General features: G+C 39.0%; 1 protein-coding gene across 12 annotated transcripts in view; it reads right to left on the minus strand.

The window, feature by feature from the left end:
- vav2 (vav 2 guanine nucleotide exchange factor) overlaps positions 1-16,052 on the minus strand; it is a 204,796-nt gene that overhangs the window by 1,988 nt on the left and 186,756 nt on the right. For 7 of the 12 annotated variants that reach the window (XM_028025411.1, XM_028025410.1, XM_028025415.1 and 4 more), the window contains 11 exons: positions 14,567-14,655; positions 12,547-12,560; positions 12,419-12,437; positions 11,406-11,533; positions 8,828-8,899; positions 7,646-7,707; positions 7,237-7,353; positions 6,686-6,773; positions 6,324-6,447; positions 4,100-4,189; positions 2,485-2,639 (listed from right to left, as the gene is read on the minus strand). In XM_028025411.1, the coding sequence (XP_027881212.1) occupies positions 2,485-2,639; positions 4,100-4,189; positions 6,324-6,447; positions 6,686-6,773; positions 7,237-7,353; positions 7,646-7,707; positions 8,828-8,899; positions 11,406-11,533; positions 12,419-12,437; positions 12,547-12,560; positions 14,567-14,655 (958 nt within the window). The remainder of the gene's footprint in view (positions 1-2,484; positions 2,640-4,099; positions 4,190-6,323; positions 6,448-6,685; positions 6,774-7,236; positions 7,354-7,645; positions 7,708-8,827; positions 8,900-11,405; positions 11,534-12,418; positions 12,438-12,546; positions 12,561-14,566; positions 14,656-16,052) is intronic. The other 5 variants (XM_028025413.1, XM_028025420.1, XM_028025421.1 and 2 more) reach the window with 2 other exon arrangements.

Raw genomic sequence — 16,052 nt, forward strand, 5'->3', positions numbered from 1 at the left:
CGACAGGACACTAAATATCCAGCTGCTACAGAAAGTAAGCTCTCAGAGTGTGAGTTTCATTTTCATATTTCCCAGATAATTGGGATTGACAAAGTTGCCATTTTTGTGACAGTGATGTGCTTCACTGACAAAATTATTTTATAATTTTCATTGTTTACGTCCAGATTTACGTCGTTTTGCTTCTTCTGGGTCAGAATTGTGATGCACCTCAACATCAGTGACATTGAAATCAGATGAAATGCGACATGACTGTATCCGATTTAGTTCGACATGCACAACTCAGGACGAAAACATCGGATTTGAGTCGTGCAGACTGCCATGAAAAAGTCAGATGTGGGTCACGTGCTCCAAAAAAAATCTGAATTTGGGCCGCATTTTCCTGCTGTGTGAACACATTTTTTAAATTAATATCCTGCTTAAAACAGAACTAGTATCTATTTTAAGTTTTCTAGAAGAGAAACCAGACTGAGCGCAAACGCTCCAAGCTCTTCAAATCGCGCCACGCTAGATGCGTAAAATGCGTCTGGTGTGAAGAACCAAAAAGAGTTATTGTTAAAAAAAAAAAAGCAATAAAAAATTATAAAGAAATCAAACTAGAGAGCATATTTTTTTTTGTAAAGATAAAATGTAATGTGTCCTGCACATTTGCCCTTGCAGCACATATGAGAAAAATTAAATGTTCCACAGTCAGTGCAGGTGTAAAAATAGGCAGTTTACTGCCTGATACCGAGAGTATGATGATCATGATGAAGGTGGTGACAGAAGAAGTGGGAAGTGATTATAAGTTGAGTTCAGTGTCAGGGGAAAAAAAACAGAAAAACGAAGCAGTTTTTCAGCTCTAAGGTGTGGGCTGTGAAGACCCTGCAGCACCTGCCAGATGGCAGAAGAGCTGATGACAAGTTTCAGCTCTGAGTCTGCTGCTTGTGGCGTATTCTGAAAATGTCATCTAGTCTGGGATAAGAAAGCGATGATTTTCTCAGGATGTATTCATGGCTCTCCTGAGGATTTTCCTTTTAGAGTCTAAAGCTACACCATGATACTGTTTGTACAAAGGTTTTCAGTGGTGCAGGGAGAGAAGGCTTTGAGCAGCTTGACGGACAGACTGTGCGATCCTCAGAGACGTGTGTCCCCAAAGACTTGAAGGACAAGACAATCCCCTTTCCTCTACACAGGGGAATATCTTTTGTCCATTTGATATCAAAGGTCAAATTAGAAGTCGTCTCCATGTTTGGTTCTGATTTTGGCAATGCAGAGTAAACTCGAACAAAAAGATTTGAGAGGTGTGAAGGTTGATGCAATGGCAACAGATCTTTAATGCATTTTGTTGCTAAACCATTCAGTATTTTATAAACTATCAGAGCTAAAGGCAATAGAAAAAGTCTATTCTTTGAGATACAGGAAGCCACTAGCTTTGTTTGCATCACACGAGTCATGTGATCAACATCCAGATGTCAATACTGGTGGAAATGACAAAGAATGCAACAGGAAGTGGAAGGAGGATTATAATGTGGTGTGTTTTTTAATGACTTAGTGCATGATATTAAGGACTTCAGAACTGGAGTGATGTGCTCTATTTTCCTAGTTTTAGTGAGAACATGAGCAGCAGCGTTCTGGATCAGCTGCAGCTGTCCGACTAAAGATAAATGTATGAATGAGTTTCTCTAGATCTTGCTGGGACATTCATCTTTTAATCCTAGAAATGTTCTTCAGGTGATGGAAGGCTGACTTTGTAATAATCTTTATGTGTTTCTAAATGTTCAGGTCTGAGTCCATCTTCACCCAGATGTTGGACCTGATTGCTACTTTCTAACTCTAATAACTCAAGCTGTATGCTGAGTCTGGATCATTCCTCTCTAAGTTCAAAGATAATAACGGCTTTCCTAACTTTCAAGGGATGAGGTATGGATAACTCTAGGAAATGGATGAGTTGCTTTCTGCAGGTGGTTGTAGTTAAATGCCAACAGCATATGTGTCAATTATTTGGCTGAAGCCCTGTTGGCATAGTGACTGAATCTGAGATGAAAAGCAAACAAAGCCCATGCTGAAATGGTAAAAATTCTCACAACAGAATCGTACAGCTCAGATGTTTGAGCAAAGAGAATCAGTTTAGAAGCGACTGCAGCTACAGGGTTTATTCTGGCTGTTCATTAAGTAATATGGAGTTTTTCTGTTCTATTAAAGTTTCAAATAAAGTTAGGAGCAGAAGCGGTAACACAGCATGAAAAAGAATCTAAATCAGACCATTTGAAGAAGTTGAAACAGAAAATCATGGCTTTGTGACTGCAGAGCATGAGCATGGCCTCCTTCTGTCACCACAGGGGTGCATTAGGACGGTCAAATGTGCAGCTTAATGGGGACAAATTTCTGAAATAGAGTGCTGACATCCTATCCACGTTTCACAGAAAGCCACCTGCTTTAGGGTCTTCAGTAGTTTAATCATTAAATTTAATCTAGGCTGTTTCAGACTTTTATCGTAGCACTTACCCGTCCGTTGGCCTCTCCTTTCCACCAGCCCTGGTCTCCGCCAATCTTGCTGTATATTTTGACAACGTCTCCTTCCCGCAAGGACAGCTCCCTCATGTCTCGTGCTGCAAAGTTATATCTGGCTACTGCCGTGCTCACCACCCGAGGAGTAAACACTGGGGAATGGAAACAGTAGGGAGATTGATAACATGCATAAACAGAGTTCCAACACATCTCATTTGTCAAAATGTCATCCTAATCCACACAAATTTCAGGTTTTGACATCCTCTACTCTAGGAAGCTCATATCAAAGTTCTGACTTGTAGGTACAGCTCAGCTGTGAGAGACAGACTCAGACAATGGTCCATTGAAGACCCAAACTCTGATTAGTGAAAGGAGATTGTTGCCTAAAATCTCTCAACACATGGCTCCATCCATCCTCTACAAAATGGTGCAGTCATGGGCCCCCAAAGCCAGCCGTTTCCACTCCACAGCTGGATAGTTAGGACGATATTCCTGGGATTGTATTCATCTTTCTTCTTCCTCCAAACACTTTGATTGGAGTGAATAACAAAACAGTTTTCAGTCTCATCCGACCACACGACTTTCCCCCATGCCTCCTTTGGCATATCAGTCGTTAGCAAGTGTTATGTGCTGCAGGATGCTAATCCATGATGGTGTAGTGTTTTACTAATAACAACCTTTGAAACTGTGGTCCAAGGTCATTGTGTAGCTGATCTCACTTTTCTCATGATCATTGATCCTCCACAAAACGAGGTCTTGCAAGAAGAGGGAGATTGAAAGTCACCTTCAGTTCCTTTCATTTTCGAATAATTGTGCTAACAATTGTTGCTTTCTCACCTAATTGTTTGACTATTGTCCTGTAGCTCCTATACAAGTCTGCAAATTTTCTTGGCCTTATACCAGGGGTGGGCAACCCTGGTCCTCGAGGGCTGGTGAATCTGCCACTCTTAAGATGTCTCCCTGGTCCAACACACTTCAATCAAATGACCGAATCACCTCGTCAGTACAACCAGCTTCCCCACAGTCCTGCTAATGATCTCATTATTTGGTGCGTTGAAGTAGAGACACATCGAAAAGTTGAAGGGCACCGGCCCTCGAGACCGGGAGTTTCTCACCCCTGCCTTAGACAGTTCCCTGGTTTTATCCAGGACGGCTAGGCTTTAGTCTGAATATGTGTCTTTTATAAAGGTAACAAGTTCAAACAGGTGCAGTTCATAAGGCCAAAGAGTGGAGGATAGGAGAGGTTCCTAAAGATGGACTAATAGGTTGATTTGGTCTGTAACAGCTGATACCTACAGACCTCGCTATTCATTGTAAGTGAAAAAACTTGAAAAGTGCTTGCTTTTCCCACTGTATGTAATGAAAATTACAATTTGCGAAGCTTTTATATGAAACTTATTGTACAAAATGACAAATAAGCATGGTAATAAAAAGTAAAAAAAACATTTTTTTTCTTTCATTTAATAAGTAAAACGTAATTCTTGCAAACATTGCAGTGTTGCCAATGAAAAGAATGCCTCCGAGAAGAAGTAATGAGCATGAGAGCAGATATGTTGAGTAGGTAATTTGAGGTCAACAAGTGCGAGACGTCAGCGGGAGCACAAAGGAGTACCTGACCAGAAGGGAGCGGAGCTCTGAGAGGAGGAGAAGTTCAGGCCTTGTGGACTGAGGAAGGAGAAATTGTAGGAGGCGCAGGTTGCTGCTGATAGGAGGAAACAGAGCGAGAGAGAGAGAAAACAAGAGAAGAAATGAAGCTGGAAGATGTTTTGAGATGCAGGCATGCTGAGCTAAAGCAGGAGATGCAGGGTTGAAAAAGGAGAATGCAATAAGAAGATAAATTTCACAATTCCACGAGTAAATTTGCATATTTATAGAGTTCCTCTACAGCATGGCTCAGTCATAGGTAAGTAAATAGAATACAGTTTGTTCTTTTTGTCCCACAGTGGAGGTAGACATGTTACTTTTATTCAGAGTTAACATGTTTGACCATTAAACTAATTATTTAAGTAATTATGGTGGATACTCTCTGTCTTTCCTAAAGAGTATGATGGCTGGTAATTCCTGTTGAGTTTTTGCCACTACAGCCATCTGGAATTTGCACCCAAGGAAGCTGTCAAAGTCACATCATCGTCTGAGCTTCCCACAGTTTAGTGGCATAATGGAATTGAATGAAAAGGCTAAAATAAAGTCTCTTATTACTAGTTTCTTTTTTGTCTCAGTCATTTTAATGTCTGAACGGTGAGAGGACACAGCTGCATCTTAAAAATCAGCACATTTTGCAGTCGAGCTTCCAAATTTAGCTGAAACAAAAGGGAAGCAGTGCCACTCTGGTGAGGAGAGAGAACAAAGGCAGAGCAGTGCAGGACAGAAGCCAGGGCAGCGACAGAGCCAGTATTCATACAGTCTGATGCACAGAGATGGCAGCCAGTTCTGTGGCTCCACAAACCTCTGGGTTAGCTCACTTTCCATTTTCTATCCCTCACTCTAGCATTTAACTGTGTCATCTTCCTATTCTTCTCTGTTCCCCACCGGCCTGCCTCAATTACTCTTTGTATGAGTCAAGAGAAGCTTTGAAATTGGCAGGAGCAGAACACCAGGAAAGCCAAAGAGAGTGGGAGTGAGTTTAGTCTGTCTGTTGTTTTACCCAAAGTTACCACAAATACATAGCATCCGCTGCATACTTTGCTCCCCTAAGGCCCATTACCAAAGCCATAATCAGTCATAAAGCCAGGCGGCCATGCAGGGAAAAGCAGTTCATCTCTGGGTGGAGATATGGTGACCTTGATTTCTCCAGCTTCACATCACAGTGGCAGTTCGCCAACAATGGAAGCCCATTCGTCCTTCTTTAGAGACGAAGGCATAAAGCAAGGAGCCAGGACTCTGAGCAATGCAGAGATGTGTAAAAAGGAATGGCTGGTTTGTTTGTTCCAACCTTGTGAAACGTTACAGGGGGAAATCAAGTGCCGTCCTAGTGGTGGAAGAGGATAACATCAATCTCCCGCCACAGAAAAGTTCACATTTTTCTGTGGGACAGGATTCCGATTCACAGATCTTTCATCTCGCATGTTTAAATATTCTAAAGAAAATGCCTCTTTGGGAGCTGAGATGTTTATTTAATGCATATTGAGGCATATTTGCTGTTTGAACTATAAAATATACCAACTATATGTGCTTTAAATGGGTTCTCAAGTATTTGCTAATTTTTAACCCCAGTGAATACTGGAGGTCTACCATAGATTTTCACTGCAACGTTGCACAAAAGCATGTTTACCATCAGTACCAGTAAGTGTTCAGAGAACTCTATACTGTGGATGCTCTCACATTTGAATGAACCGATCTGGACCTTACCTGTTACATCCAACAGGTATTCCACGTCAGTTATTTAAAAGTCATAAATTAAAATTAAAAAGTGTGAGCTCTTAATTTTTTCTAAAGGGGAAGGTCTTTTCTTCCACACTGCATAAACTTCCTGGTGATGTTTGTGACCAACAATGACCAGCCGGTTCATCACAAGTGAAGCAAGAAAAAGGGCTTTGAGCAACAAAGCCTGACCACCGGACTTTGTAGTTTGGTCGTCATTGTTTACTTCAGTTTAAACTGCAATCTAATTTTGAGAGCAAAACACACTGATTAAACCATCTTCAATTATTATTTGTCATGTGCTCACCCTAAGTAGTCACAACTCTCTAATCCAGCACAATATCAGGAAGCGAAACAAAGCAGGAGGAAAACAAGCAACATGCTCTCACATGCAACAGATGGAGTTCGGGTTGTGTTGGAATCGACCTTATATTTGCTAGCAGGAAGTTTCAAAGCGTTGCTGAAGGGAACTTTACCTGGTGAGCGTGTGCTAGCCCGAGTTAGCGAGCGTTCTCTGGACTTGTAGGGATACCGCAGCGTGGTGTCTAGCAGCTTGAAGCTTTCCTTCAGTGAATGCGACTGATAGTACTCCACCAGCTCCTGTTGCACGGTAACACACACAACATGAGCAAAAGTAGTCACACTCCATTAGGAAACTTAACATAAAAGTTCAGGGCATGAATTGGAGTTGTGGCAGTTTGGTCTGGTATTCCTAAAGTATTATTCTACATATCCAGAAACTGAAATGTATGGTTTTTAAATGGCAAAATGTATCTTTGTGAGACTGTATCTAAACAGAAACATGTTGTTCCTGCATGAAAAGTAGTTCCTTCCTTACCAGAAGACTCTCAAACTTCTTTGCTTCAGTGATGTGGATCCAGTTGTCTTTTTCAATAACCTTGATGTGTTTTACTTCATCGTTGAATCTGCACAGAGAAACCCAGAGGAGGAGATGTTGATGTAATTAATCTGAAAACCTCCTGATTCATAATGTCAAAGTTTTATTCCGGCGTAATACTTTTATGAACGCAGCGCAATTGAAGTCGTTTTCTAAAAAGTAAAGATTTGTTCACTTATGCAAATACACGAGAGGCTCGTCCCCGCAGTCCTTTTGCACCTGTGTTAAAGGCTTGGAAGCAAATTTGCAAATACAACACTAATTCATCACAATGTGACAGCTCCAGCAAGAGCTCAAATAACAATATCTGTGTGGAGAGCCGTCTCCAAGGAGAGAGAAAATAAACCAAAAAAGCAATTATGGAAATTAGTTGGAGCCAGAAACAGACTCTGTACAAGCTAGCTGGGGTTTCCTGAGACCGTTTTTGTCTTCCCTGGGATATAAACAAGAACCGGACCAGCTTCTCCTCCAGCTCTTTGTGAAATGCTCACTTGATGCTGATGGCAAAGCGCTCTGCCTCGGCCGTCCGCTCCCTGATCAGGTACGTCCCGCTGCAGTGGGACTTCAGGAGGTTGTCCGCCTGCTGGCGCTCCATGTTCCCCGCAAACCTAAAGGAGAAGAAGAAGGGAATTCATGGCATGCTCTAATTATTATTATTATTATTATTTTTGCCAGAATCAAATTCACAAAATTCTTTCTCTCGTTTTATGAACATAAAATTTTATTGTACATAATTTTACAGAGGTCAGGATCTAACAACGGAACTTGAAAAACCAGAGGATAAATCAACAGACTGATGGTTTGATAGAGAGTCACAGTGGGTAATGGCAGCTCTGGATGATAAACATTAGGGTACCGGCCCTTTAAATCTAAAACGCTGAGATGTTAAGAGTTACATACCAAGGATATCCATAGTAGTCTGATTCTCTTGACGACTGCCGGCTGGATAATGACTGGAAAGGCTGTCACAAACGAAGGAAGGAATGCATTATGCAGAGAAACAAATAACCAGACAATATCTGCACCGACGTTTTAGTTAGATTTAAACGTACGCTGGAGAAACAAACTGCAAAATGTTTCAAAGTTTTTCTCAGTTTCCTCTTGCACTTTCCTGCCCTCCTGCTGAGATTTGTTATGATTCATTAGTGGAAGCCCTCCATGCAGAACCGGCCCACATCGGAACAGCTCAGCACATGGGAAGCTTTCACTTTCAAGTCAAGCTTAAATGGAGGATTTGCATCTCGTAGGAATATTCTGAATGTGGATGACAGCTAGATCCCACCCTACAGCAGGAAGCAACGGCGAGGGCTAAAAGCCAGAACTGAACAGGAAATTATTTGGGAATTGTTAATATGTTAATGTTCATGAGTTTAATAAAGAGTTGATCAAGTTCAACTATCAACAACACCTAAAGATGTGTTTGTTTGAACGCATTACAGACTTTAGTTTATTCCCTATTGGCAACAAAATAAATAAAATGTGAAAAGTTTTGGTTGTGCATTATTTTCAACTTCCTTGTTTCATTAATGTTTAGAACAAACTGTCATTTCAAAATAAACCTCTCTAATCGCTTTGGGTTTATGTTTAGGGTTGATCTGCTGAATTTCAAGTTTTTTATGTTGCTTTTAAGGTTTTCTTTTCCCAGGATTACCCAGTATGTAGTCATATTCCTATAGTTGCTGAAGAAAAGTCTTTCCAAAACATAATGTTGCCACCACCAAGCATCAACACAGGGATAGTGTGTTAAGGATAAACGTTTTATATAAAAAGGCAATTCTATGCAGACAATTTTAGTTGGGGTTATAAGATTAAAGGACTACAAATGCAATGTTTCTTTTGTTAAAGATTTTCTTTCCACTTAAAAATTATGCCTTAACTTTGTGTTAAGTTGATAGATCATAAAACACCTTTAAATTGGTGGTTGCAAGGTTATAAAATGGATTATATTGAACAAAAGCTTTTTGTGCTGCATTTTCTGAACATTTCGCTGGAAGAAATGATCTTGAATTTCTGCTGAATATGCTTCCAATTTATATTGGACAGGCAGTAAAACTTTAGAGTTGTTTTAGAGTAAAAACCTACCTTCGGGTCTAAGTAAGGTTTTACACATGAACTGGGAAAGAAACCACTCTTTTGTGTTTGTATCAGCTTCCCCTGCAAGACAGAAATAAAAAGTTAAAAAATATGATAATATAATGAAAAATGTTTTTTTTTTTTTTTAAGATTTTACGGAAGAAAGCCAACCAGTTTGAAGAACAAGGGGTTAAATATCCTGAATTACATAATGAGTTTATAAAACCTCCCTACAGCTGTACTAGCATGTCCATAAGATGTGAATCTTTGCTGCCCCCTAGTGGCAACATCATAAGTTAATGAAGGCAACAAGTTGAAATAAAGCAAAAGCTTTCACCTTGAGTGTTTTGCTTTCCTGATACAATAATCTAAAACTAAGCCAATAAACCAGTTTGAGAGATGCTACATCCACTACATCAGACTGGATTCTGATGGGAGATGAGGCACTCACTAAAAAGGCAACGAATCCATCAAGATTGCTCATCAGCGTCAGACAGAAGAACCGTTTCCTGCCTGCAGCGATCGATTGGGAGCCGCAACCGCCCCCTGACTTCACGCAGAGAGATTAAAACCAGCGTTCTGTCGAGGGATAACCAACTTTAATAGCCAAGATAAATTCACGGCATCACAAAGTCGCCCCAAGTCGCTCTTGGAAAAGCAGGGCCCGACATTAGTGGATAAAAATCGATTATACTGCTGAGACAATGAGAGACCCTGTAGCGACATCAACCATCATGTAAAAGAATGATTTATAAAAGAGAAATCCCCTCCCGGCCTGCAAGTTTTAATAAGACAATACAATCAGTAGAGCTGCTCCTTCTATTTTCAAATGTAAAACACAAATAGAAAAGAAACAACATAAAGTAAATTGCAAGTTTATGTGTTAATGTTTCTAGTATTATTGACAGAAGTGCAAAAATAACAGTTTCTAAAAGGCTTTCCAGCCATCCTGAAATTAATGACTTCCACTAGTCTCAGCTGACTCCTCACAGAAATATCAAGGCCTAGCAATTCATTAAATGTGTTAATCAGCTTTGGCAGTAAAGCTCTATCTTTTTGTCAACAAAGGATCAACTATGTTCTTTTTGTAAAAGGAAGGAAAAAAGACTCAAAAGTTGGTAGAAATGCTTTTGCGTCAATAACTTTCGGTGTTTTCTGTCATTCGCTTGCTTCATGTCCCACTAGGATATGATGATCAGACTGAAGTCTGGATTTGATTATTGTTTTCCAGCCATTCATACATAAATTTGCTGCTGAGTTTGTCTGTTGTCCTGTTGATGACCCAGTTCTGGCTAAGCTTTAGATTTCAGACAGTGCATCTATTATTTCACGCTAGAAAGCATTAATATACAGAAATGTTCATAGTCAACTCAAAGGTTTTGCAAAACATGCTGCATTGATGTTTGTTTTAAAATGCCTTATAACTCCTAAGTGGTTAATGACATCATTACCAATGTCTTTGTGTTAAAATATGCCTGTATGTGAAAGAAAATAAATTAAAAGTGCTAATTAGTGTCATTAATTAACATCTTAAATAGTAAGAGATGCCAGTCTGTGCCTCTAGTGACTATCATAAAATCATATGATCATAAAATGAGAGCTTATCTGCAACAACTGAGCTTGAGCAAAGTTTAAACTATCTGCGACCTGGTGTAGTGTACTTAAAGCAGAAAGTACCACTGGAAAATAAAAAATTAAAACATGCATGTCATGGGGCTTGGATAAGACCGGAAATAAATTGATTTACTGATCCAAGATGCCTTAGAAACATGAGATAAAGGGCAATTACTAAGTCATTGAAACAAAAATGGTTGTGTCTAAATAATAATAATAATAATAATAATAATAATAATTAGTTTTTGGATGTAAAATTCTACTTTTGTGTCAAAAAAGCCTTCAATTTCAATCATGTTTTATTTTCAACCTCTGATTTTTTTCTGATTTGACTTCTGGATTTTTCTTTTACCAGAGCAGATATAAACCTTTTTGAAGATTTTGTTTTTTTTATTTTAACCAAAGTGCAGATTTTTTTCTCTTACAGATTTGCTCCAGACTAGAAAACTGTTAGAACTCCACATATACCGTATTTTTCGGACTATAAGCCGCTCCTTTTCCCCCATGTTTTGAACCATGCGGCTTGTAGCCCGGTGCGGCTTTTCTGTGGATTACTCTTCAGCCGCCAGGGGGCTCTTCAATCATTGGAAGTCAAAATTGGAAATCAAAGAAGAAAGTGCAAATTTTAATTTAAAACAAGCACATGCTAGCAGCAGGCGCGACGGACAAATGTTTTTAAACTCAAACTCCTCATCATGGAAACCACACGAAGAAGTTCATATGATGATGTAAACTCGGCATGAATGAATCCATGGTTCGGCGCTGGAGACGGAGGGCTGCGTCTTTAATATTCTGGTTATATATTCTGGTTATAGTACGGTGCACTCTATAGTCTGGAACAATTTATCAAGTGTGTTTTATAACTTTAATCTTCCTTTAAGCCTCTGAAAGTGGTAGCGGTGTGCCTAATTTTGTCATAATAGTTTGTTTTTGTTCAGTAAATATTCTGGTTTTTGGACTCTGGCAGCTGTACCTCCCACCACGGGGTGTCTGGATCCCCCTTTAGCAGCTCAATGAAGTCTCCTGTTTGGAAACAGAGAGGCGTCTTCCCTGGAGGTGTCGGTGTGCCGTGATAGTTCCTCACAGCCACCATCTTTGGACCTGGAAACAGTTTGGAGAAAGAACAGAAAGCAACAGTTCCATTAAAGACGAAGGGAAGGGAAGAGTTAAATGAGCATTTATGAGTCAAAATACTGCAGGAATTGTCCAAAGTAAACATACTATAATCACAATTTAAGTAATATTTGGTTGCAGAACTTTACTGATACAAAATATTTTGGCCAGCTGTCAAAATGAATTCTCTTTTATTTGGAGGATTCATGAATTGAAGCTACTATTACATTAGCCCTAAGCTGTCACAATTAACATTAATAAAACTAAATGACTACATATAACACTTTTTAAAAAGATCTAATGAAATAAGAACATTTGCTTTTCTTCATGTACAAAGCCACACGTTTTCCTTCCACTCAACTTTTTTTTGTTTTTGTAGAGCAATGTAACAGTTTTACTTTTTGATATGACACTCACTGGAGTATTTTTTATCAAGGTTAAATGAAAAAAAAGTAATCGTAAAATCATAATACTGATATTTTATTTTTTATGAACAAACAATAGCATTTTGCCCAAAATGTGGGCCATGTTTTAGGTTTTGACACCCTGATCAAGATTATATAGGAGCTGAAATATATCATTTATGAGTCCTTTTTGAACCACAAGTTAGTTTTTACTAACTCTGTGTGTAAGAAATCTTTTTTAAGTGACCAATGGTCTCTCAAATTAAATTCTCTTTAAGGCCTTCTAAAATTTTGGACCAGTTCAGATTAAACTCATAATATTTGGTTCAATCAATGCTCTCACGCTGAAGAGCTCATGAGCTGTAACCTGAAATATCCAGAAGATGGCGGCAGAGAGCTGTGCAGCGACACCAAGCAATACAGTTTTCAGAAAAATCAAGCTTCAGGTCAAAGATAAGAGAAAACTGACCTGGTGACATTCCAGGCTCCTGCAAAACAAACACAAAGGCAAAATCAGAAACTTATTAGATATTAAATATTGTATGTTTAACTCTAACCGAGGTGAATGTTGCTGTTTAGTAGAACAAGTAAACTCACCATGTCGTGAGGATCTGAAACAAGACAAATTAATGTTATTTTATATTTTAATAAGCAATATAATGGGTTTTCTAGTTACATGACAAACAAGGATGCAGATTCACAAATATGCAACTTTAGATTAGGAAGCATGGAGGTGGGTAACAATATTTAATTTTGTCCTAACAGCACTGTTTGATTCTCTTTGCCATGCTTACATCAGGTTTCCTCTGCTAAACTGACATGAACTTTAATACAACATAAACATCCAAAGATCTCAATGCTTATCTGAGCTAAAGTTGAAGAAATCTGTGGGACACATTTGGGGTTGTGAATCCCCTGAAGGGATAGCTAAGAATAATCCAGCTGGAAACGGGTTGATAATGTGCAAATATGCTGCAACACAAAAATTAATTTTTTTAAGTTTCAGCTTAAACAGAAAAAAAAAAATTATAGTTGGTGTTTTAGGATCAAACAATACAGATAGAAAATCTGTCAAAATTGATCATTAATTTTAAAGAGCAGCAATGCCAAAACACTGGATCTCACTGGAGGAAATAATTATTGCAAAACCAAGGATGAAACCCCCCTGTGGGGTCTGAAACGGCTTTCCCATGATTCATCCTGACTCCCAGTTGCTGTTTTTCTTTGGTACCAGAACTCAACGAGACAATGAATTAATCCCACCTTCCTCCCGATTTCTCCTGCTGTTTCCTGGGTGCCTTGTTTACCTTTTTGATATTTCTTGTAAAGATGTGTAAAAAAACAAACCTCAACACAACTGTACAATCTCACATTAATAAAATGTAAATATATCTTCAACATGACTGCATTTATTCAGCGAGGTTAACAGATTCTCTCACCGTCACCATTCTAAATGTTGTGGCTCATGTTAAACTATATCAGGACATTAAATTTAGTAATTTTATTGCCATTTGGAATCTGTGGTTATTGTTTTCTGTTTCTATTTTAAGCTGTTAAAATATATAATTTGTCTGGTTTTATTTAGAAACCCCTCTGTGGACTGACAATGCTAATTAACTTAGGCTACAAATGTTTTAGTGTTTGTTATCTATTGATTCTGGACATTTGTCCCTTAAATTGAACACAAAATGGAATGAAATGAAATTAAAGTCATAGTGAAACTAAGGTTTTCATAAAAAGAAAACATACCCTAGATGGATTTGATGTGAATGAAACTGTGAATATGAGGAAAAACGTCTAAAATTCCCACTTTTAAGTAAAGAGGAGGATTTGCGATGCTGTGGGGCTGTCTTATCTTCCAAATGCCCCGGGAACTTTAGCATGGTATCAATAGTGGTGCTACTACGATGTAAAGAAAATATAGGATTTTCTGGTCTACCATCACAAACATAAACAATTGGATTTTGCTAAACTCCAGTTGGACTTTGGAATAATTTGTTTTGTTCTTATAAAACCTGGACTGAACTTCTCAGCATCAAACTCTCATAAAACAAAAGATGAATATGTGGAAAAGCTCCTCATGCTCACTGGTAAGCATAGTGGAGGAGCTGTGGTGCTGTGGGCCTGTGTTTTTATTCCAGAAGTCTTGTTGTAAAAGCATAACATCCTGTTTTAAATGATGGAACAGAAAACTGATTATTGGTCATCCTTTGATCTTATAGCAGGATGATAAACCAAAACATGCAACAAAATCAATACAGAAATGCTACACCAGACACAAAGCTAACACTGACTGATGGTCATATCTGTCCCCAGATCTAAATACTTCAGAAAACACAGTAGGACTAGTATAGATCCATGTGCTTGTTTACTCTGACCCTGTAAAACGTTATAAGTGCTGTCCTAAGATGCTGCCACTGCAATAAAAGATACATTCAGGCTTTTTACAGATATTCCCATGGGAAAGGAGCTGTGATTTAGACCGTTGACTGTCATCGTACAGACCATTAACGTTACCACTTGCCACACACTTTTTGTCAGAATGTTCCCAAAGAGCGCCTCTTAACTCCATAAACTTAAAGTGAATTACAGATGCGCTGAGAAAGAAAACACCTACTGATTTTACAGATGGTGATCACTTCCAGACACTCTTTGTGAGCTCCTGTTCCACAGCGAGAGCAGTAGTAGCCCTGATAGAAGATGCCCCTGGAGGAAACACACAAACACAAACTTTCAGAGCTGTAATGCAAACAGGAAGTGTCTCAGACGAACATTAACCTCCAGCGTTAGAGTCCAACTGCTTGTTCTTCCAGAAATATGGCTGCTTTCTCAGCGTTTCCTGCTGTGTTATTCTTTAAAATCATAAAGCCCACCGGTTTTGTTTTGACCCAGGTGGTCCGGAGGTGTTCCTGTAATGTCCACCGTAAACACTGCATGCATAGCAATGCTGCCGCGCCGAATACCGACTCCCATAAATCACGACAGGATCCATCGGGAGATGCAGCACTAATTAGCATCTAGATGGCTGGTTCCTGCCTCCGAAGGCTCTGTGAATTCAGGTCAACGAAGGCCGGGAAAATGTGCGGGTCAATACACAGAGCGGCGCTGATCCGGCTTACTGGGATGGAGGTGAGAGTGGTGATCCACAACAGCGGCGAGGAAGCTCGGTTTTGGGCTTACAGTTGGGATGTTTAAAAATATCCATCAGCAAAGAGTGTTCTCACTCTAAAGTTGGAGTATTTTAGCATTTTCATCCACTCACCAATTGATTTAATTTAGTTTATTTGCTTTAGTCTTACAGCCAAGTTTGGTGGGTTTGAAGGAAATTAGCTGAAGACGTAAGTAGCTACTTTACTTCAGTTTTCTTTCTTTTTGCTCCTTTATCTCTAAGAGACAACTTGATATGTCAAATACATGTGCTGCACTTCATAAAACTATCAATAAACTTTGATACTTTTCAAATTTGTCATACTACATCCCAAAACTTCTATGTGTTTTACCAGTATTTGATATGTAAAGTATGAAACTGTAGGAAAACGACACGTTTGTCATCGCACTACTAAAAGGCCACTATAAGCCGGTGAGAATCTGATTGAATACGCTGAGCCATAAATAACGTACCGCACCAACCCAACCTGTGGAAACAAGGCATAACAAACCACTGAGGTCTTCACAGAACAGCTGGATTTAGATTGAGATTTAATTACACTCCCTATTTTTCAGGTGACCTCTGTCTACAGTTGGTTGCCATAGATTTAAAGGTAGCAGAGTAAAGGGCAATGAATACTAAGATACAAGACACTTCTTTTAGTGAAAAGAAATGTTGGAAACTATTTTAAATTTTCAATTCCACTTCACAATTTTGCACTTGTCCAAAAGATAAAATTCCAGTAAAAGAAACTCGTTCAGCATTAGTAGATTTGCTGAACAATTGTGGCTATATCTAAAATTTCTGAAAGAAAATTCAGATTGAGAAGTTGAAAATATCTAGATATAGACATAGTGCTGCCTAAGTGGTAAGATGGTTCCAACATTTATGCGTTTTATGGTAAAGTTGGTGTTTGAACTATTAAAATGGTAGGTAAGGGTATTTTCAGATGGAG

The sequence above is a fragment of the Xiphophorus couchianus genome, chromosome 8, assembly GCF_001444195.1.
Source record: "Xiphophorus couchianus chromosome 8, X_couchianus-1.0, whole genome shotgun sequence".
Classification (NCBI taxonomy): domain Eukaryota; kingdom Metazoa; phylum Chordata; class Actinopteri; order Cyprinodontiformes; family Poeciliidae; genus Xiphophorus; species Xiphophorus couchianus.